Source organism: Lutjanus erythropterus, chromosome 13 (genome assembly GCF_056507025.1).
Source record: "Lutjanus erythropterus isolate fLutEry1 chromosome 13, fLutEry1.hap2, whole genome shotgun sequence".
In the NCBI taxonomy this organism is placed as follows: domain Eukaryota; kingdom Metazoa; phylum Chordata; class Actinopteri; order Lutjaniformes; family Lutjanidae; genus Lutjanus; species Lutjanus erythropterus.
The window spans coordinates 607,773-630,519 of record NC_139329.1 but is presented as its reverse complement, the minus strand read 5'-3'; the positions used below and the strand labels follow the sequence as shown (position 1 = coordinate 630,519).

The 22,747-nt window shown below is 38.8% G+C and overlaps 1 protein-coding gene across 1 annotated transcript in view; it reads left to right on the top strand.

The window, feature by feature from the left end:
* The window catches only part of LOC146315960 (NT-3 growth factor receptor-like), a 262,392-nt gene that overhangs the window by 227,643 nt on the left and 12,002 nt on the right, over positions 1 to 22,747 (top strand). Inside the window, exons 15-16 of the mRNA XM_084734986.1 lie at positions 6,712 to 6,884; positions 16,432 to 16,675. Coding sequence (XP_084591112.1) covers positions 6,712 to 6,884; positions 16,432 to 16,675 — 417 coding nt within the window. The remainder of the gene's footprint in view (positions 1 to 6,711; positions 6,885 to 16,431; positions 16,676 to 22,747) is intronic.

The following is a 22,747-nucleotide window of genomic DNA, read 5'->3' as shown; positions in this document are numbered from 1 at the left end:
AAACGCATAGTGTTTGTAATTTTTGACTAAAGTTGAGCTTAATCAGGCTTAGGACTTGGTTTGTTTTGTTCTGAAAGTTTCCTTATCACAGTAATGGTAAATAAACATATTTAATACTTTTATTTGGATCATTCTAGATGAAGAAATGCACAGTAATTGTAAGTTTTGACTAAAGTTGAGCTTAACTAAGCTTAGGACTGGGTTCGTTTCATTCTGAAAGTTTACTTATTGTGATAATGGTAAATGATTATATTCAATACTTTTACTTGGGTCATAGTTTACTATGTAATGTTCTACTTATTACATAGAATATTTTATTTTATATATTCCTTGCTCCATGTTGGAAAGGTACATTGAAGTATTTTTTTTGTTTGGTTTGTTTTGTTTACATGTTCAAAGGGTAATGTAAGACACATTGTAACGTGTTGAGTTATGGGGTCTGAGATGACTCATTGAGGTAAGATGCTTCAGAAAGGGAAGTATGAGCAAGTTAGTTCAGTGGTTGATGACATTTGTGGGGGCTGGGGTGGGCATGGGAGGGGGCTGGGGCAGGAGACCAGGTCTCCTCACAGATGGGGAGGGGGATTTAGGGAATGGGTTGGTAAAGAGACCATTTTACTGACAAGTTGTACTGTTTTATGGTTTATTAAGTTTTTGATATAATTTGTTATGATTTCCGAGGGCTCAATCACCTTTTGCTGCCTGTGTCTTAGAATCAACCTGACACCCTTCCTACCATTCGTTGTAGCATGACTGGTTCGTTAGATGGGGGGACCACCGGTGGACAAATGGTAAGGTTTATTTCTTTAAACACGGGGGGCTTGAATGCCGCATTAAAACGAACAAAGATTATGACTTACATCAAAAATCTTAACGCAGATGTGGTGCTTCTTCAGGAGACACACCTACTACGGTCTGAACATGGAAAGTTGAGCCGACCATGGGTAGCGCAAATTTTTCACTCTCAATTTAATTGTAAAACAAGAGGTACAGCCATATTAATTAGGAAAAATTTTAAATTTGCCTCCAGTAAAATCATTGTAGATCCAGAAGGATGTTATACAATTATCTCTGGTATATTATACCAGAAGCCTGTAGTCTTAGCATCAATCTACGCCCCTAATTGGGATGATCACAACTTCTTCAATTCAATATTATCTTTAATTCCCAATTCAGACTCCCATACTTTGATACTGGGTGGGGATTTGAATTGTGTCATTGATCCAGTTTTAGACAGATCAAGCTCACGAATTATCCCACCCTCAAAGATGTCACAAACTTTGTCCACCTTTATAGACCAGTTTGGCTACATTGATCTCTGGAGATTCACTTACCCATCCTCCCGCCAATATTCCTTTTTCTCGCACACCCATCGCTCTTTTTCCCATATTGATTACTTTCTAGCAAATAAAAGTCTCATCTCATCACTTATCTCTGTACAGTATTTACCTATAACAGTTTCAGATCACTCAGCCGTGGTGCTAGATCTTCGTTTTGGCCTAAAACCCAAACATTTTAGGTTTTGGCATCTCGACCCTTTCTTACTTACAGAGGAAAAACTCTGTAAATATGTTGCTGATTCAGACAGACTTTTGTGATACCAACAAAAATAAATAGACTTCCCCATCATTGCTATGGGATACCCTGAAGGCTTTTCTCAGAGGCAAAATAATTTCATATACATCCCATGCTAATAAACAACGTAGAACGTGCAAAAAAGAACTAGAAAAATCAATTGCAGATTTAGACAGATCATTATCAGTAACAAATACTTCTGTCTTGTATAAAGAGAGACTTAGACTTAAGACAGAACTTGACTTACTCCTTTCAACAGAAGCTGAACAACTCCTTCTCCGTTCCCATGGATCGCTATATGAACACGGTGACAAGGCTGGGCGTCTCCTTGCTCACCAGCTAAAAGCCAGACAAGCATCCAATCAAATTATTCAGATTAGAGATGAATCAGACATGGTAGTGACTGACCCAATTAAAATTAACACTTTATTTAAATCATTTTATTGTCATTTGTAGAAATCTGAATCCCCCAGCGATGAAACTCACATGGACGCTTTCTTTCAAAAACTAGACTTACCAAGTTTCACCTAATGACAATCAGACGTTGGACACTCCCTTAACACTTCCTGAGATAAAAGAAGCAATAAATTCAATGAACAGTGGCAAATCACCTGGCCCTGACGGGTACCCCGCTGAGTTTACAAACGATTTTCTAATCAGCTGGCTCCTCTGCTTCTGGAGATATTTAACTATTTATACAGTCATGGGTCTCTACCAGCCACCTTAATGCAAACCTCCATTTCTCTCATCCATAAAAAAGACAAGGACCCTCTAGACTGTGCCAATTTTACTCCTACCTGTAGATGTGAAAATACTTGTGAAAATTTTAGCTCGTCGCTTGGGGCCCATTATGCTTTTAATCATCTCGGAAGACCAAACGGGGTTCATTGGTGGGAGGCACTCCTTTTCTAATGTCAGAAGGCTTCTCTGCATTATTCACACTCACACCCTCCCCTACAGACCCTGAGGTGTTTATATCACTTGACGCCGAGAAGGCCTTCGACAGGGTGGAATGGCCCTACCTTTTCTCTTCCTTGCAGCGGTTTGGGTTTAGCTCCCGTTTTATTTCCTGTATCAAACTATTGTACTCCTCTCCCCAGGCATCGGTGTGCACGAACACACAGTGCTCCAACCCTTTCCCCCTCTCCCGCGGCACACGTCAAAGGTGCCCCCTCTCCCCACTGTTGTTCGCGCTTGCCATCGAACCGTTGTCCATAGCATTAAAATCAGAAGGGGGATTCAAAGGAATACGGAGACATGGAGAGGAACATCGGGTTTCGTTGTATGCCGATGACCTACTTTTGTATGTAAGTGATTCATTGTCAAGTCTTCCACCTATTCTTTCACTCCTGGACTCTTTCAGTATTTTCCGGGTATAAATTGAACGTCTCCAAAAGTGAGTGTCTCCCAGTAAATCAATTGGCTACAGAAATTCCAACACACCTCATACCATTCAAGACAGCGGTGGTGGGCATAAAATACCTAGGAATAGTGGTAACACGATCTATGCGCACACTAAAGGAACAAAACCTCTCGACATTGACGGCAACAGTTAAACAAGATCTTCAAACATGGAACCGTTTACCACTGTCCCTAGTGGGTAGAGTGCAAACAATAAAAATGAATATCTTACCAAGGTACCTTTACCTCTTTCAATGCCTACCAATCTGCCTTCCTCGATCATTTTTTAATTTTATCAACAGCATCATATCTACTTTTGTCTGGGCAGGTAAACGGGCTAGAGCAGATAAATCCTTGCTCCAGAGGAACAGATCACTGGGAGGCCTGGGATTGCCCAACCTCCTTGGGTATTATTGGGCAGCTAATGTACAAATGATTTTACTGTGGTTCACCTCACCTCAACATAGTTGGTGCCAGTTAGAGGCGAACTCATGTTCCATGGAGACTTATACATAGATGGACTGTTCGCTAGTCTCAACCAACTATGCTCAACATACGGACTAGGTAATGCAGACATTTTCCGCTTCTTCCAACTTCGTGACTTTGCAAGATCCCACTCTCCTCAGTTCCCCCAGGCTCCACCCCTCAGTAGTATAGACTTGGTGCTCCAGACTAAATCCTTACCTAAGGGCCATGTCTCATATCTCTATAATCTCTTATCACCAACAAATGATTCAGCTGTGAATAAGAGCAGGGCTGACTGGGAAACCGAACTCCAAATAAGCATCTCTGATGCTTAATGGAAAAAAGCACTGGAAGCTGTTAACTCCTCCTCTAGCTGTGCCAGACTTTCTGTTATCCAATTTAAAGTACTCTTTAGACTGCACTATAGCAGAGATAAACTCTTCAAACTTTACCCAGACAGAACTACTGAAGCTTGTGACAGATGCTCCCAGATACCCTGCAATCTGACGCACATGTTCTGGACACGTTCTTAATTGTCTAACTATTGGCAATCATTTTTTAAATCTATTTCTGACATCCTGGGTATTTCTGTTAGTCCTTCGCCACAGATAGCTATTTTTGGTGTGCCTCCTGATGAACTTGTAACCACATCTATGCAGGACAATGTTATAGCTTTTGCGTCCTTGATTGCACGTAGGAAAATTCTCCTCTTATGGAAATCCTCCCAGCTACCTTCCTTCAAATCCTGGCTACATGACCTATTATTTCTATTAAAACTGGAGAAAATCAAATTCATCTTTAGAGGCTGTCCTGAAAAGTTTTATTTACACTGGAAACCACTACTTGATTATGTCTATAAACTCCCAGCTACTGAAATGTCCCCATGATTCTACGTCTACACCTTGCCCGGTCCACCAACCCCCTAGATATAACCCTCTACATTCAGACTGGTTCAGGAACAGTGGGCTGATCTGCTGAACATGCAGAGACGCGGGCAGCAAACAAACAACCTATGTGATCCCCTCTTTTTCCCTTCCTTATTTTGTATTATTATTATTATTATTATTTTTTTTTTTTATTTTTTTTTTTTTTATTACTTATTTAACTGTATTTTGTACAGGTACTCACTATTAATTAAATTGATTTGGTTACATTAACCTGTTGATACAAGATGTAAAGGTTTTTGGGATGGATGGGGGTGGGTGTTGGGATACATAGAAAAATGAAAATCTAATTCTCTTCAGATGTATTGTTTACTGGAACTGTGAATCAATAAAACTATACTAAATATAAAGCTGGTGCACTTAAATTTCACCACACTTACAACTAAAGATGTTCCCTATTTATTTATTCCATATTGTTACACTCTCTCTCTCTCTTGCTCTCTCTCTCTCTCTCTCTCACACACACACACACACACACACACACACACACACACACACACACAAACACACACACACAATTCTACAACAGACTGCCCTGCTCCTTATCCAGTATACATTTATGTGTATGTGCCCAACTCCACCATATTTCTTACTGTATCAATCTCCCTCATTTTGTCTCACCTGTTATATCTGGCTTTGCAAAATAAAAAAAACAGACAAAGGGTGTGTTTCTTTGCCTCCTCTCTATGAAAATCATCAATCATCATCTTTGATCTCCTTGGTTTTGCTGATGTTGAGCAGTAGGTTGTTCTTTGAGCACAATTCTGCAAGACTGTTGATTTCCTCCTGGTATGAAGTCTCATCATTGTTTGGAGGTGTCATCAGCAAACTCCACAACAGTTTTCTCCATCTCAAGAGCTACACTCATGGGTGTACAGAATGGACACACAGAGCACACAGACCTGGGGGGCTCCGGTGTTGAGCCCTGTTGAGTGGAGGTGGTGAGACTGAAAATCCAAACTGCCTGTGTTTGTTTGTGAGGATGTCCAGTACCCAGTTTAGGACTGTCCCTGAAGATTGTCCTTAGTTGAATCGGATTTAAACATCCTGTATAATGTGTAATGCAGTGAGCCACACTAAATTCCTATATGAGCCTACATGAGTATGTTTAGCAGATAGACTTGAGTTTTAATGCCTGAGGATGCCATCTCTCATGTCTTCACTCTCCTTAAATAGATAGTTCACCTAAAAATGAAAATTCAGCCATTATGTACTCACCCTTATACCATTGGAGGGTCAGGACTATTTTGTCCACAAAACACTGCTGGAGTTTCACATGAAAACAGCATTGCAGATACTCCTAAATAATTGAAGTGAATGATCACCAGTTTTCAAACATAAAAAACATAAAACATAAAATAAAGAAAAAAAAAACATAAAATACCTCGATACTGCTTGTCTAGCTTTATTCCAAAACATGCAGTTTGCACACTGTCACAGTACACACACCCAGTTCAGACAGTGTGCATGTGCTCATGAACGTGGCTCCGAGTTAAGGATCTACAGTAAAGATTCAGGATAAAAACATGGTGTAAATATCATTTATTTTAGGCAACTTGGCATGTTGGATCTTTAGGAGACTTGAATTACACTAGATGAGCAGTATGGAGGCATTTTATGTTGTGATTCTGTTGTTTTTCTGTGTTGAAAAACTGGTCACCATTAACTTCCATTGTTTGGGAGATTCTGCAACAGTGTTTTCCTGTGAAATCCTGTGTTTTGTGGACTAAAAAACTAAACCCAACCTTCACCTGCCTTGAGGGTGAGTACATAATGACTGAATTTTCATTTTGGAGTTAACTATTCCTTTAATGCTGAATAGTTTCAAGTAACACATTTGTTTGTTAGTTTTGGATAATGTTGTAGGTTACAGCTGGATGGATAAAGAAACAATATGTTTGTACTCCTTATGGACTAATTTATTGACATTTTAATTCAAGGAAACTATAGTATTTTTGACTTTGATAAGGAAAAGGAATCATTTCAAATATATAAAAACATAATTGTGTTTTTTCTCTTTTAAAAAAATCCTTAATATATTTTCAATGTATAACTCGTGGCTTTTTTTCTGGCTCCTTTTTCTTCTCTCTGCTCTCTTTACTTTTCCTTTGGCCTACACAAAATTGCAGTCAGTACTGCTACAAAAATAACGCTGTATCCATTTTATACTACAGATGTTATTTGCTCCAGCAAACCATAGTGAGAGAGGTGGAATTTAAGAATAGCACAGATACAGGAGGGAGGCATGTTTCCATGGCTACCTTTGATCTGGTCACGTAATCTACTCCATCATGCTGTCTCGCTCTGTCTCTGTCTCTGTCTCTAGACTCTGAAGGACCCCACTCTTGCAGCCAGGAAAGACTTCCAGCGTGAGGCTGAGTTGCTGACCAACCTGCAGCATGAGCACATAGTAAAGTTCTATGGAGTGTGTGTGGACGGAGACCCTCTCATCATGGTCTTTGAGTACATGAAGCATGGAGATCTCAACAAGTTTCTCAGGTGAGTTCAACATACAAACAGCAGGCGGAGGAGGAGGTGCGCTGTCAATGATCATAATGATAACCACCAGGTCACCAAAGGTTTTGGACTTTGGGAGTAGAGAATAGGGGTGTGCCATCATATCATCATTCAGGTTTTCATAATAAAGGAAAATTCATATCTTAATAATGGCAATTATTTCAACTTAATAACATGACATCACACCGTTACACAGAGTGACAACAAACATGGCTGAAAGCAAAAGTAACCTAGAGGGCTCAAAACTCCCAATACAGCAAAGTCAGTTGGGACAGCGACAAAACAATAATTGTAAGTATAAAGTGTTTTTTCCATACTGCAATCAAATCCACCATTGTCAATGTTAGCTAACATTAACAGTTCGCATTAGCCTGTGGTCATTCAGATGATTATCTTCAAATATCATTTACTTATTTGCAGAGTGAAAGTAATGCCAGTCTGAGGTGGCTGCTCAGGGGGGTAAGTGCAGCACCAGCAGCTCCCACAACAGATAATGACAATGCCAGATAAGATAATCTAAACCTTTATTAATCCCTGGAGGGAAAGTCAGGTGTCATAGCAGCAACAGTAATGAGAGTGAAACACAAGAAAGGGACAATTAAAGATTAGAAGTACAAGAATAATACAATAAGTAGAATAGAATAATAGTAACAATACAACTCTGTAAATGTGCAGGTGTGCAAGACATCCAAAAGCATGTAAGAGTTCAATCAGTTTGATAAAAATTGTTGAAATAAAGCTTGTGTAAGCTCACTCTTGATAAGAATAATTTATATGTACTTAAAATAGCATGATACAGAATAGGCAAATAGTGGGGAATGTGTCCTTTTTCAAAAGTAATTCAGAAGGGTTTGTATAGAAGTGAAAACTTTCTGTGAAGGCATACTGCAGTAAATGTGTAGCCATTGTGTGGTAATTCAATAAGAAATGTGAACAAATGAGCCGTTTTTTCATTTCCCAAAGGCTAATAGTAAGAATAATCATGCCGAGATTTAAATAGTCAGGGAGCAAACTCTACTCATTACTACTGAAATTACTACACAGATCACTACTAGTTTGCTACACATCTCAATAGCAATCAAGTAGTGGAACCAGTAGGTTTTGTGTCGATTTTGTATGGTAGTGAGAGTAGCGTAAAGAATTGTGTTCTGTGTCATCAGCTGGTCTTACAATTTTTTTTGTCAGTGACACAAACAGCATTGAACGCTATCTTGTTTTCTTGTGTGGTACAAGCACTTTTCACTGGATTGTATTTGTGTTTACAAAGGTGTTCTGTGTGGTTGCCAGATATATCCTTGAAATAAAGTAACTGCAGAGAAACATTCAAACTCTACCCCCTTTGCTCATAGCTTATTGACCAAATAATATTCTCTTCTGTAAGTCATTTGTGTATGTTGGGGCTCTGGGTTTATGTCTACTTGGCAGTGTGAGAAAACCACATGAATGTTGGACCTCTGCATTGCGTGTGAACAATGTAGGGCTAATAAGAATGCATGTTTGCAGCTGTGTGTATGTGCACACTGGGCACTGCGAGTAAAAATCTGAAACAGAGGAGCTCTGCAGCTCAAACAGGCTGAGTAGTGAGCTCTACCATCTTTTCATGTGAACATCATACAGTGAATAGATTCAGAGTTCTGTACCGGGAACCGACGGGAACAGGTTGGACCGTATCTGTCACATATTTCAATATACAAAGAATTGGTCAAATTGTCCAAACACAAGCAGTCTGGCGGTCAGACAGGTTGGAAGACTTATTTAGAAAAAAAAGAAGTGAACAGTGAAATTATTACTCAAGCTGTTTGGCATTTCCACATGCAGAGTATATAGCAGAAATATATGAAAATTCAATATACAACAATTTATAGCTGGATGAAATAACATTGGAGACCACTACTGGTGACCTACATAATGTATTTAAGCTACAGTACACCTCTCGCTGCCAGTACTCTCCACCAGTAATAAAAGTCGTTTTGGGAGTAATTGACAATCGACTTATTCTGGCATTTATGTATGAGGATGTGTTGGTCACCTGGAATTACTTTTTCCACAGTACCGGAATCAACTTGAGAGAAAACCAAACACCATTAATCTGCGTTTGAGTCTGAGTCAACGCATGCAACAGGGCTACAACTGTTAAATAACTTTACACTCTTTTGACAAAACCAGTAATTATAACTTGCAGGAATCAAAGTCATTTTAACTGTACCGTATATTTAGAACATTTTGCCCCTTTACTTTGACAGACTGCCTTTTCCAATGGGAAAGTGAAGCTGCTGTCTACACTGTCTTCACAACCAGCAAGATTCCTTTAAAAATCACTCATTTTACCTCACAGAATGCAGAAAACACTGGTCTACCACTGCCGTGATCTGCCCACATGTTAATCAGTACACATAACAATTCAAATGCAGTATAAAGATTAGCCCAACTAAAAGAGTAGCTGTGTATATGTAGGCTATAAGCTATTGCCAACATGAGCTCTGAGTGTGTGTTATGATCTATGGAATATTTGAGTTTGTACACTGACAGATGGGATGTTAAATTATCATATATATATATATATATAGAAAGACACAAAGTATATTGAAAGTAAATTGATGGAAAATAGAGACCAAAGGACTAGATGCCTTAATTTGAACCTTGCCACCAAACTATGACCATCTGTCGAAGTAGACTACTGTTTTTTCTGTCTTCACACTCTCGTTTTTGTTCTCTAAAGGGAACACCGCCCCACAGACCCCTGCCAGGCTGTTGATGGAAAATGTTTTTAGTGTGCTGCCTGTTTGAAAGTTATGACTGTCCAACTCTGCTGCAGAATCAAATATTGTCACCGGAGTGTCCTTCTGTGAGAGCCTTGTTACAGCTGTGTCATATACCATGCAGGTTTGCTTTACAGTGACTGATGAATGAACCTGTCCAATAAAATGACAGACTGACAGTTAGAACTGTTCCACTCAGAGCATTATGTAAAATTCAGCCAGCCTTCAGTAAAAACAGTGCCTGTGTGGGGTCTTACAGCATAGAATGCTTCCGCTGCTTTAGCTGTTATTGGTGATTGATGTCTGAGACAAAGAAAATAGGCAGATGTACCTTTTTGCTGTAAATCACTGGTTGCATCTTTGGGTTTAACATTCATCTCCTACAACAGTTGGGTCCATTATAAGGTCTCCAAAAAATATATATATATATACTTTTTTTCTGACCCCCCCACCTTTCTTCTGGCACCACTCATAGGTCAAAGTAACCTCCAACGTACATATTCATACACATCATACACATATCTATTGAGCACATTCAGGGAATGAATTCTTTGAACTTTCAGTAAGCTAAAAAATGCCAACGTCATACAAATTATCTATAGGGAGATTCAACGGACATATACTACTAAGATAATTGTGGAGCAGTCTGCATGTTTGTGTGCCACCATTTCTCTAATCAACATTCCTCAAATCCCCTCCAAATTTGCGCCAAAAATCCTGTGTAAATCCTTTATAAATTTTTGATTTTATCAAAAGGTCCAATGCACACATTGATTAAAAAAAAATCAATTTTCTGGCAATTTTTTAATGTAACAAGCTTTAAAGGGCTAATTACCCTCTAACTAAGTCCAATACAGATCTAATAAAGAGTTAATACTGTCAAATAAATAAGTACTATTTCTAGTTTTTGTCTACAATGTACGGCTTATAATATTTTATTAGCGTACCATTATCTGTATGGTGTCTAATTAGGGTTTAGTTGTGTTTGTTTACTATTTAATAAAGTGCATATTACTTCAAGTCTTTGTCTAATTTGATACTAAGTACAACTTGTTCCTTCTAATTAGTGTATTGTAAAACAAAGCGTGCATAGCCACTGCATGTTTCATATCACTTAATTTCCACAAATCTGTATCCCAGAATCTTAGCGTGGATTTACATATTATGAACATTTATTGTCCATTTGGAGAAGAACCTTGTACAAACTTGTTGCTTTTCTATGGTACCGCCTTTCCAAAAACATCTGCAACCCAACAGACCAACTGCACCACTGTGTCCTCTTTGAAACAAAGCTGCTGCTGGAGAATCATATAATCTCATCATTATCTGTGTTTGTTAGACACAAATGTCTTTTGATTAAATAAGGCTGAGGAATTCAATTAGTGTTTGACTGAAAGAGATACACTGTTGTTTAATTAAAGGAAGTGATTTTATTTGCCAGCTTTTATTTATCTGTTCACTTTATTAGCCTTCTCCTTACTAATACTTGTCCACAGTCTGACCTGTTAAACATCTTGGTGTTTAAAATCTAGTATCAATTTGCCCCTCATATTGATTATTGGATGGTAATTTTAATTGGGATTATAAATAGGGTTTATAGTTACTGGTTTATAGTTACATTGCCATATATGCATGTGAATTCCTGAAGCATATGTAGAAGTGTTAATGGGATAGTGTTGGAGTTTCACAGGAAAACAGTGTTGCAGAATCTCCCAAACAATGGAAGTGAATGGTGACAACTGGAAAGACATAACAAAATGTCTCCATATTGCTCGTCTGGCATAATCCAATTTTCTTGACATGCCATTTGCACACCATCACACTATACACTTTCCCAGTTCAGACAGGGTGCACGCACACATGCACAACTTAGCATGTGGTTTTTAGGAGTGTTGAATTGCACCAGACAAGCAGTATGGAGGCACGTTATGTTTTTACTCTGTTTTTTTTTTTTCTATGGTTGAAAACTAGTCACCATTTATTTCCATTTATTTCCTGACCCTCAATCAACATGAGGGTAAGTAGATCATGACTGAATTATCATTTTCGGGTGAACTAGCCCTAACTATTTTATCTCAACCCAAACAGTTTTTGTTGATATGTGAGTAGCTGGTGTATCATGACATGTGCTGCAATACTGAAACATCAGTGAATAGTTATTGAAAGCATGACTTTAATTGCAATGTAATATATAATGGATTACCCTCTGTAATTAAGTTCCTCACTAGTGAATGCACTGGGCTGTAACACTGCTTAATAAGTCATCCCCAAATATAAAAAATGCAGGAATGAACGAATGAATGAACGAATGAATGAATGAATGAATGAATGAATGAATGAATATACAATCACTTGACAACATTTGAGCTGAACATTTGGGAGCCATGAGGGTTTTTTTTTTCTGACTGGTCTCTGGACAAGAAGGTCCTTTGACTGCAGTCCTACCTGCTCACTTACTGCCAGCTGCTCTGCATGAGAGCACAAGCTAAATGCCTAAATTGTAAATTGCGGTTGGTAAGCTAATGAGCTGCATTATGTCTGCTGTGATTAGATGTTATTTGCTCCCAGTATGCCTTGCCCTGCAGAATAGAACATTGGTACTTAGACCGTTGCCAGGAAGTGAAGTCTGCCAGTGCTTATGTATGATTCTGAGTGTGTGTGTGTGTGTGTGTGTGTTTGTATGGGACAGTGTTTCAGTGAGTCTCTCTGTGCCTCAAATGCTAATTTCAGCCCAGTAATTGTGTTCCCATTAAAGTGCTGCCATCAATTCTTCCAGGACATACTGCTAATTTAGCCGGCACCCATTGCCCTCCAATCACCGTGCACGCACACACACACACACACACACACACACACACACACACACACACACACACACATACACACACACACACAGATGTCACTTCACTGGCACCGCGTCCTCCATTGGAGACTTAAAAGTTAGTGAAGCTGAAAAGACACACACACACACACACACACACACACACACACACACACAGGTTGACTGCTGGGTTATCTTTGTATTTAACCACATAGGTCACCTCACAGTCTGTCCTTCTTCCTCTCGGTTGGTCTCTCTATCCTATCGCTCCCTCCAAACCAGCACTGACACAATATTTGGAACAGAATGGTCACCACTGTGCTGCATCATAACTCCAAGTCAGTCTTAAGTGTCAGTGACACTGAACTGTGCTGAGAGGGTAATTTTGTGAAAAATTATCATATAATGGTTGTCTTGTGAATGTATACAAACCCATCAGTCCAGTTGCACAGTTTGACAAAGTAGATTGATAGATTTACACAATTGCTGAAACACTAAACCTCATTCTCTGAACCAAATGCTCAGATCCCTAAACTCTTTTATCAAATCATTCACTCTTTTGGCAAAACTGAAAACAAATTTTAACTTGCAAAGACACATTTTGCATTGTGATGCACACAGGTGACACAAGCTGAGCATAGCTATAGCACAACTTTACATCATTTACACAGTGACTCGAAATTGTTCACACTTGTGTCTAATGATGTGAATTACAGCTTTTCACGATTTCTTACCCACTAAAATTCATTCATTCATTCATTTTCGGTAGCCGCTTATTCCATAAGGGTCGCGGGCTGCTGGAGCCTATCCCAGCTGACATTGAGCAAGAGGCAGGGTTAACCCTGGACAAGTCACCAGTTCATCGCAGGGCTAACACGTAGACAGACAACCACTCACCTATGGGCAATTTAGAGTCACCAATTAACCTGGCATGCATGTCTTTGGACTGTGGGAGGAAGCCAGAGAGAACCCACACAGACACGGGGAGAACATGTAAATTCTGCACAGAAAGGCCCTGCCCCAGCAAGCCGGGGGATCGAACTGTGAGGCGGCAGTGCTAACCACTGCACCACCGTGCCACCCCCACACTAAAATTGGAACTTGAAATGCAGTCACTGATATCCAGTGGTGAACTGTGACTATTAGAGCTGGGACTTTAGTTCGGCCAGAGCTCAGCCAGACAGCAGCAAAATCGAAAAAGTCTGGACTGCTTCGATATGAGCAAGATATCTCTGTCCTTTAGGGACGCCTAAGGGGATTATTTTTGGTCCCACACTGTAAATCAAAATGTGATTGGTTAATTCCTGATCTGTCACTTTCTAAACAAACACACAGGCTGTGTCCTTCTGTCCCAGTGATGAAGTCCTAACCAGTGAGTGAGCCAACTCTAACCTTTCTCTGCCTAGAGACAACAACAAAAAATAACTTTATTTAGCTGTTTTCAAGACAGGAAAAAGTAAAGTGTTCTGCTACTTGTGTATGTGTGGAATTGTGTGTAGTGTTTTGACAATTTAAACCCTGTTTTCAAAATTGTGCTTAAGCAACTGTAAACAACTGTAAATATAACATTTGAAATACTGATATGTTATGCCATCTCTTGAGGCCTAGACAGCCCTCGGGTTTGAATGAATCTGTTGTCTGTACTGTACTGTTTTACTTGAAGTGCTTATAAGTATACAATGTTTAGCTCAGCTGTGAATATGCATTTATATATATATATATATATATGAAACCATAATTTAATTTTGCCAGAAGAGTCAAAGGTTTTGTGAATGTAGCTTGAAGATCTAGTTTTGTGTTTACAGTTTTGATAAAAGGGTGGAAGATTTCAAGAAATGTGTTAGCAATTCTGAAAAACTGTAACTCGAGAAGTACACTGCTGATATATCACGAGCCTTCAGCACTTCAACATGTGTGATACCAGTCAGGTAGTTTGGCTGGTTATCACCAATGACAGACTGTTCAGGTACCCCAGTGCTTTTCAACCTACTGTACTCACACACACTGACTGGGCCATCCTGAAGAAACACAACACATAACAACAAATGTAACAAAAACATTTAATCAGTAAGCCTTTGTGAAACTAGCATCAGTAACAAATATGAGCAAAGATACAAATGCAACAAAACATTTGGGTCATTGTTCCAAGTTTTCCTTTTAACTGGATCACCATCATCTCTACGTCTTCTTGAAACCTGAGCAGGTTCAATCCACATAGGAAGGCCATGGGATAGAGTTGAAAGTTGTGTGGAGTTTAGAGTATGTTATTATGTCTCTGCTGACAACAAGGGTGGAGGCGTTGTGTTTTCTGGTTGTCATTACATTTGTAAGCCCTATTGTGAACACAATATCTCAACAATGCCTTGATGGAATTTCTTCAAACTTCTTACTGATTTGAATTTGAAGATCAAAGGTCACTGTGACCTCACAAAACATGTTTTTGGCCATAACTCAAGAATTCATATGCTAATTATGACAAAATTTCATACAAATATCTATTAGGATAAAATAATGAGGTGATGACAATTTAGCAAAAGGTCAAAGGTCAGCTTCACTGTAACATCATAATATTCATAATGCCCAGATGTCCTTCTCGGTAAAAATAGTCTCTAAATAAAGACATTGTAAATTATTCACTGGTATCATACATGTATGGTGATAACTTCAAATTTGCAAAAGTAAATAAATAACTTAATAAGATAATGTTGTTAAATTTATCAAGTTTATTAATCAAGTTTATTAAATTCCTTCAAGTTCAATGAGTCTGAACAGACATGGATGTAAACTGCAACATGAGTGGTCTGTGGAAACATACAACCATGAGGCAGTAAATCTAGTGACAACAGACAGCAAAAATATTTTTAACTTTAATAATTAACACACCCACATGTATATATTTTTTCTACACTCTCTGTGGTGTTTTGGTCAAGGACTCTCAAATGTTCATGGACTGATCAGTCAGCTGCTGAGAAGCACTGCTTTGAGAAGACATCAAATACAGACATGGATTATGAGAAGGGTTTTGTGATTGCATTAGTCTATGTACTGCTGCTTCACAATTCATGTGTTTCTGGATGTACCGAACAAGTAAAGTTCCAAATGTGTGAGTGGATTATCAGTGACTGTAAACACTAAAAGGGCACTAAGCGAACACAGACCTTTGACAGTGACAAATGCCCTGTAATGTAATGTTAAAGGAAGTGAAAAATAATTAGTGAATCCGCTCGGTGTTTTGGTGTACCCCAAAATGTAATGGGCCCGTGCTCCACCCTTCCACAGAGTTTCATGAAAATTGGGCTTGCAGTTTTTCTGTAAGCCTGCTGGCAGTCAGACAAACAAATAGCACCAAAAACATAACCCCCTTGGCAGAAATATTGAAGGGATAGTTAACCCAAAAATAAAAATTCAGTTATTTTCTTCTTACCCTCATGCTGATTGAGGGTTAGGTTTCTGCTGGAGTTTCACAGGAAAACAGCGCTGCAGAATCTCCCAAACAATTGAAGTGAATAGTGACCTTTTTTGAAAAAAAAAAAAAAAAAGCATCCATACTGCTACTACTAAACTAATTCTGTCTGAATGATGGTGAGCAGATAATGACAGAATTTCCATTTTTGGGTGAACTATCCCTTTAAAGGCAACTAAATGATTCTTAGGATGGATTAAGTGTCCTAACAAGTTCCAAGGGTCTACAAGATGATTTTCATATTGTACTAAAATGAAGTGAAATCCAATGTCTGCCTGAAGGAAGGACATCATCATCAAAGGAGGTGTATGTTTTTAAAAATGGCCAGCAGTTATGTTCAACATACACAATCTGGAGTTAATGGACTAACGGATGAAGAACCAGCAGTATGGCCCTCTAAAACAACAAATGTCAAGCTACATCACACTGACTGATGTCAGGCCTGTTTTCTTTGATCTGAGATATTTCTTGTAACTTCCTTCTCAGAGCCCACGGGCCAGATGCTATGATCCTGGTGGATGGACAGCCTCTGCAAACCAATGGGGAGCTGGGTCTGTCCCAGATGCTTCACATAGCCAGTCAGATTGCAGCTGGGATGATCTACTTGGCGTCTCAACACTTTGTGCACCGTGATCTGGCAACCAGGAACTGCTTGGTGGGAAATGGCCTTCTGGTGAAAATAGGAGACTTTGGCATGTCCAGAGATATTTACAGCACAGACTACTATAGGGTAAGAACATGTCTGTTTAATGCACAACTAACCTTTTTTTCCTCTTCATTTATTTACCTAAAACGGAACATAATATATGATAAAAAAAATGCATGTCTCATATATACAAGAATCTATATGTCCTGTCATGTGTTCAGAAATGTACTTCACTGTACATCCTATAATTTAAAAAAACACATTTGGTATATTTTATGGCCATGACCAAAATAATGCAGCATGACTAAAATTCCTGATGCTTCAACAGTGCATGTGCCTTTTGTTAGGGGTACTGGAGAATTACAAGTCTTCATCCAATCCTACTTTGGAGGTTTTCATTGTCTACTTCCACACTATCTGGTTTTGTTCTCAGAGTGGCAGTGGTGGACAGAAAGAGGATGATAACTTATTGCATTCTAGTTTGCAGCTGCAGGACAGGAGATTGACCATACCACCATTCACTTTATATTTTCTCTAAATTATTTAGCCTGTAGCTGCTTTTCATACAGATTTGTAATGTTTTAATGACTCCTGGACCCCAGACAAGATGTTGAATGTCTCATGTAGGTCCCACGTGGAGGAAATGGCTGTGCATTTCCTGCCTATGTAGAAGAGGTTTGTCTTCATAGATGATGGCAGCAGTGGCTCAGAGGGATTTTCAGAAGACTCTCTCAGTACTATAATTGGCATAGTGGGAAATCATTTCTATTTGGCAGTAAATGTCAATGACTCCATTGAGTCCTATTTTTAATGGCCGTGGATCCAAGTCTCAGAAGGGCTGCTAGTGGACCACAGCAGAAAAGGCTGACTGACTTTTTAAACATTTTAACCCTTATCAGCAGTGAACTGGTTCAGTATTACATGCAGAGTTAGACATTATTTCTTATTTCTTTTGGCTCATGTGTGCTTACCACCAGCTTAATGCAGCATAATGTTGAGTTAGATTGAATTTGTTGTATATTTACTGTGTCAGCGTCAGCTCAGAGTCTAAAAGATAGAATGGATAAAAAGTAAAGTTGGCTGAGACAGAAAGTCAAACCAACACAGAAAGCATTATTTACAATTGTATTATTTTGAACAATCCCATGAAAATTCCAAAACCAAAACTTTACTATATAACAGGGGTCCCTGACTGGCGGACCGCAGTCCGAGTCCGGACCCACACGCTGTCCTATACGGACACGGACCTATAACCAATAAATTATTAAGAGATTTTAAATTTTGACGGGACGCTTCTATTTTAACTGGCGCAACTTTTCTAGTCTTTGCGGTGCTGGTTTAGCTGATCAGGAAACACACAGACCAACTGCAGAGAAGCTGCGTGTGGAGGAGACTGTTGTTAATGACAATTACAACAGTCAAAACTAACGTGATGGTTAATGACATCGACACCAACCAGATGCACTTATGAAATTAAACAACTGTATAAGGAGGCCTATACGTAAAACAGGAGAGTCTGTGTTTCTCTGTGAGAAACTTTCAGATCTTCTCACAGCAGAGTGAACAGGTGAGGGAGGAGTAGGGGTGTCATGGTATGAAATTTTAACCTCACGGTTATTGTGACCAAAATTATCACGGTTTTTGGTATTATCGTGGTATTTTTTAAAAAGTGTGTTGAATACATGACTGTTCATACTCAGATTCTTTACTTAGGTATTTTTACATTGTGGTATTAGTGTTTTTACTTAATTACAATTTAAATATTTTGCATGTTATTGTAGGACTATCAATTCTTTCTGAGCAGCAGTGGCTTATTGATGTGTTTTTATTAGTTTTTGCAAATAAATGGAGCTCTATGGCACTAGGAAATAGATATATCATGCACTAGTGAGAAGTGATTCAGTACGAATAAACATGCCCACACCTCCACACAGCCCAACAGAGCTTTTGGTTGCAGCCAAGACAAAGTCTGTGTGTGTGTGTGTGTGTGTGTGTGTGTGTGTCAGAGAGAGAGAGAGAGAGTATGTGTGTGTGTGTGTGTTTTGTTTCAAACAGACACACAGACGACTATGAAAGATATCAGAGGAATGAAATGAAGACAGTGAAGCAACAGCAAAATAAGAGAATACAGGCAGAAGACTGGATCTCTGCAGACAGTGACACCCACAACCGACAATTTTATTATTTTTAATTCTGGCGACTTTGGGGCAACAGAAACAAGGGCTAGTCAGCCAAACAGTGAGCTGAATTCACTATAAAGCTGTGTAAAGCTTTATATAATACGATGAGTGCTCCCTTTCACACTGTCGTTTCATACATTATTACACATTATTACACATACATCACAGCTGACTTAAGTTCATCCTGGTGTGGGTTAAAATTACTACTACTTTGTTAAATGGGGGACCTTCATTGCCATAGTTCCAATAATAAGCACTTTAATTTAATCTAAAGTTATGGAAAGATCATGGTCATGGGGAATGAAAACCAACACTGACTGTCATTTGGAGGAAACAAAAGTTGAAGTTGTTGAGATGACACATCCATTGTCAAGATGAGAAATGTTACATGACTTATTTTCCTCTTTTCTATTTTTTTTTTTTGTTTTGTTTTTTTTAAGAGCATCTTTTGGCATGAAAACTAAAAACTTCATTTCCAGTGACTGTACAGGCACAGACTGTCTGAGAGGACAAAATGACTGTCTGATTAACATGCATCCACTGTCTCCAAACCAGGCTCAGTTAGCCTAACTGACAGAGCCTATCATCTTCCTATAGTGATTCTTCACCCAGTGCAGATGCCTACAGTCAGACAGAACGCGGGGAACAGCTCACACTGAGCAGACTGCACTTCAGCTGTATGTCTGAATTGTAGCAGTCATCCAGGACTTCAGGGTTAGATTCCATACCTCTACTTACTACTGAAACTGTGAAAAATGTCCTTCACAATGTCCCAGAGCCCAAAGTGACCTGTTTCTTGTTTGCTTCAACTAATATTTTTTCCTTTGTCAGGAGTGTTGTAGATTTGTATCTTTTGCCCATACATCAAAAGGAGAAAGTGCACAGGAGTCCAATATGTCTTGAAACTGGTTTATTGAAACTTGGCCAAGGAGAATAAAAGACTAATCAGTACACACTTTGTCCTGATGCTCCCTTCCATCTGGAGTTTCAGTCATCCAGGATAGTCTTTAAACCTTGACAGATAATGCCATAAATAATCAATGTCCAGTTTTGATCAGACCCAACACATCTACAGCATATAGAATCAGTCTGTTGCTCTGCACATCCAAACCAAGGAAAGTATAAATGTACAAGGTTTGAGGCCACAGCTCAGCACTCTTTCCTCCCATTCCTTGGGGTCAGTGATATCCAATCCGTGATTACAGTTAAAGAGACAAGGCAAACACATCTCTGACCTTAGCTGCTATAGCATCAGGGACTACCTCTTGTTTTTATTAAATGGAACAGGCAGCTGCATCTACTGTCTAGAAGAGAGACAGTGTGTCTGTAAAGATTTCCCAGTGATCTCAAGGCTTAGTTTACTAATTTGGAAAATTCCCTAATAAACAGAAAGTCAAAATTTGTTGAGCTTTTAATAATTTAAGGATATATGTGGGTGATGTAGCCTGCACTGCACTTTTGCTATACTTGGTACCTCCGGTCATAAGTACAAAAGATGAGCAACTATGTAAGAAAACATCTGGTTCTTTTATGAAACATCAAAAGTACAAGCCTGTGGACATAAAAAACATAGAGTAAAAAATTAACTATAATTCCCAGAGTGCCAAAACTTCTGTTAAGTGCACAACGGGTGAGAGATAAAGATTTAGAAACTGAACTGAAAAAAAAGAGTAAATAAATAAAAAACACAGTTCCAGAAGCAACCAGTCATCTCACTGAGCACTTTGTTTACAGTGAGTGTCCCAGTAAGCCATGACAGTGAGTTAGCATGCACAAAAACAGAGCCTGACCACTGGTGCACCTCAACAGGATGCAGCCATCATTAATGTTCGTAATTACACTGGTGCTTTTACTCCTTTCACATGCTGAAATGTATACATGAAAAATGTGTATGGGAGAGCACCTGATGGACTGGTAGAAGCTGTGTATTGAGCTATATTATAGTTAGGAATGTGGTGAGCATATGGATTGTAACCAGACATTACCCTCACCATGAGGTCAAGCAAATGAGTGAGCCGATGAGTCCAAGACAGGTGGAAGAAGAGGTGATGGGGAATCAGACAGTACAGGGAAAAGAAGGATGGGAGAGGAGGAGTTGAGGAGGACCATTTGTCAGCAGCACACTGGAGGTCATTCATTGTGAGTCTTGATTAGGAAGCCCATATTTAACTAAATTAGGCAAGCTGCTGTATGGTTTCAAAGCAGTCAGAGAGCAGAATAGTGCAAATGAATAATGATTCACTCACTGTCCAATCTATCCACCGAAGACATTCTGGGTTGTCACTATTAGTCATGTGTGATTAAAGGAAAAATCCACCCAGTGACAAAATTCCACACAAAGTGACTGGCTCTCTATGTGTTATAACTCAGTTACAGTAACATTTGCCAACTTGATATGTCACAGGGTGCGTGTGCCATTGATTTGTAGCTACTAGCCCAGGGGTCTGCAACCTTTACTCTCAAAAGAGCTATTGAAGCCAGAACTGTTAAATTCTCTCTTTTCTCTGAGGACTTTTTTTTTATTTGGTGTCCATAGCAAGCTTATGGAGACTCAAGAATACACCATCAAAATGACAAGGTTTTATGGTGTACAGCTTACATGTTTTTAGAATGTAAGAATCAATTTACACTATAAAAAGATTGTTTTTAAGGCACGGTGCTGCAAGAGTTTATTGAGATCTGAGCCCAACTTAAACTCTGGAGCTTTGAAATAAATTTTAAAAAGTTTTGCTGACCTACAATCTTTAGATAAGATAATTTACTTTTTTCTTTAAATAAACTTGAATCTTTGACTTTTATAAACTTAAAAATTGTTCACAATGAGCTGTGAACCTCATTTTTAAATACAACTTTTTTAAATACAGCTTTTTGGATTTCTAAAACTCAAAGATTTAAGTTTATCCAAAGAGGAAAATTACCTCAAAACTCAAGAATCTGAGTTTGGTTTTCTCAGCTTTTTCTTTTATACAGTGCAGACCTAAACAATGATAAATGAAAATTAAAATATAACAAAAAATAACTGTCATTTATTTCCTTTTAATGTTTTGTGTATAGGCACAGGGAGCCACTGGAGAGCAGCTAAAGAGCCGCATGTGTTTCTGGGGCTGTAGGTTGCAGATACCCGTACTAGCCATCACATGAATCAAACATATTTTAGCAAAGATAAATATACCTGTTTGTAAAAAAAACAATAATAATAACTCCTTGTGCAATCATGTGACCGAGGTATTGTACTCTGTCACAGCATGGCATCTGGACTACTTAAAATAAATCACTAATGGCTAATTGTCACTGTTGCTCATCTAGGACACTGTGACTATACTATGTATATGCACTGACCATATGCACACACCTGGCACACAGTCTGCAGCATGATTGGTTTTTGCTGCATTAACTTCAGAGTATCGGATCAAAACATGCTATAGGTCAACTGATCGATCAGATCACTGATAAAACAGTTTAAAAAGTCATCAGTCCTACAGGATCTTGACAGAAGTCCTCCTCAAGTGCCGAGTGTGGGCCACACATCCGTGGTATACATTCCTTCAGGAGAATCTTCTACTTTCTCTCTCTATATGTCTCCTGACTGTGGTCTTTTACAATTAATATGCATTGGCTGATATGTTCTGCAGGAAGTATAAAGTTATGTAGATGGTGTTCTTTTTAAAACAACACAACAAATAACATTTGTGATCCCTACAATATCTACATCTGGAACATGATTTCATTGTCAAAGCTCGGTTAAGATCAGAGAAACATTGTGGTTTTTGTTACATTTTAGCCAAAGTCAATGTGAAGCACAAGTTCAGGAGCCCAGCCTCTGGAAAACCAGGGGTCAAATCTGGGGATTGACTAAGGCTCTGTCTAAGTGCAGAGACAGAATTAGGTATAGGATTTTCTTAATAGATTTATAAAGCTCTACTTACCTGCCTGCTCCACCACATCATACAAAGGTGTAATGGGGAAAATCCTACTG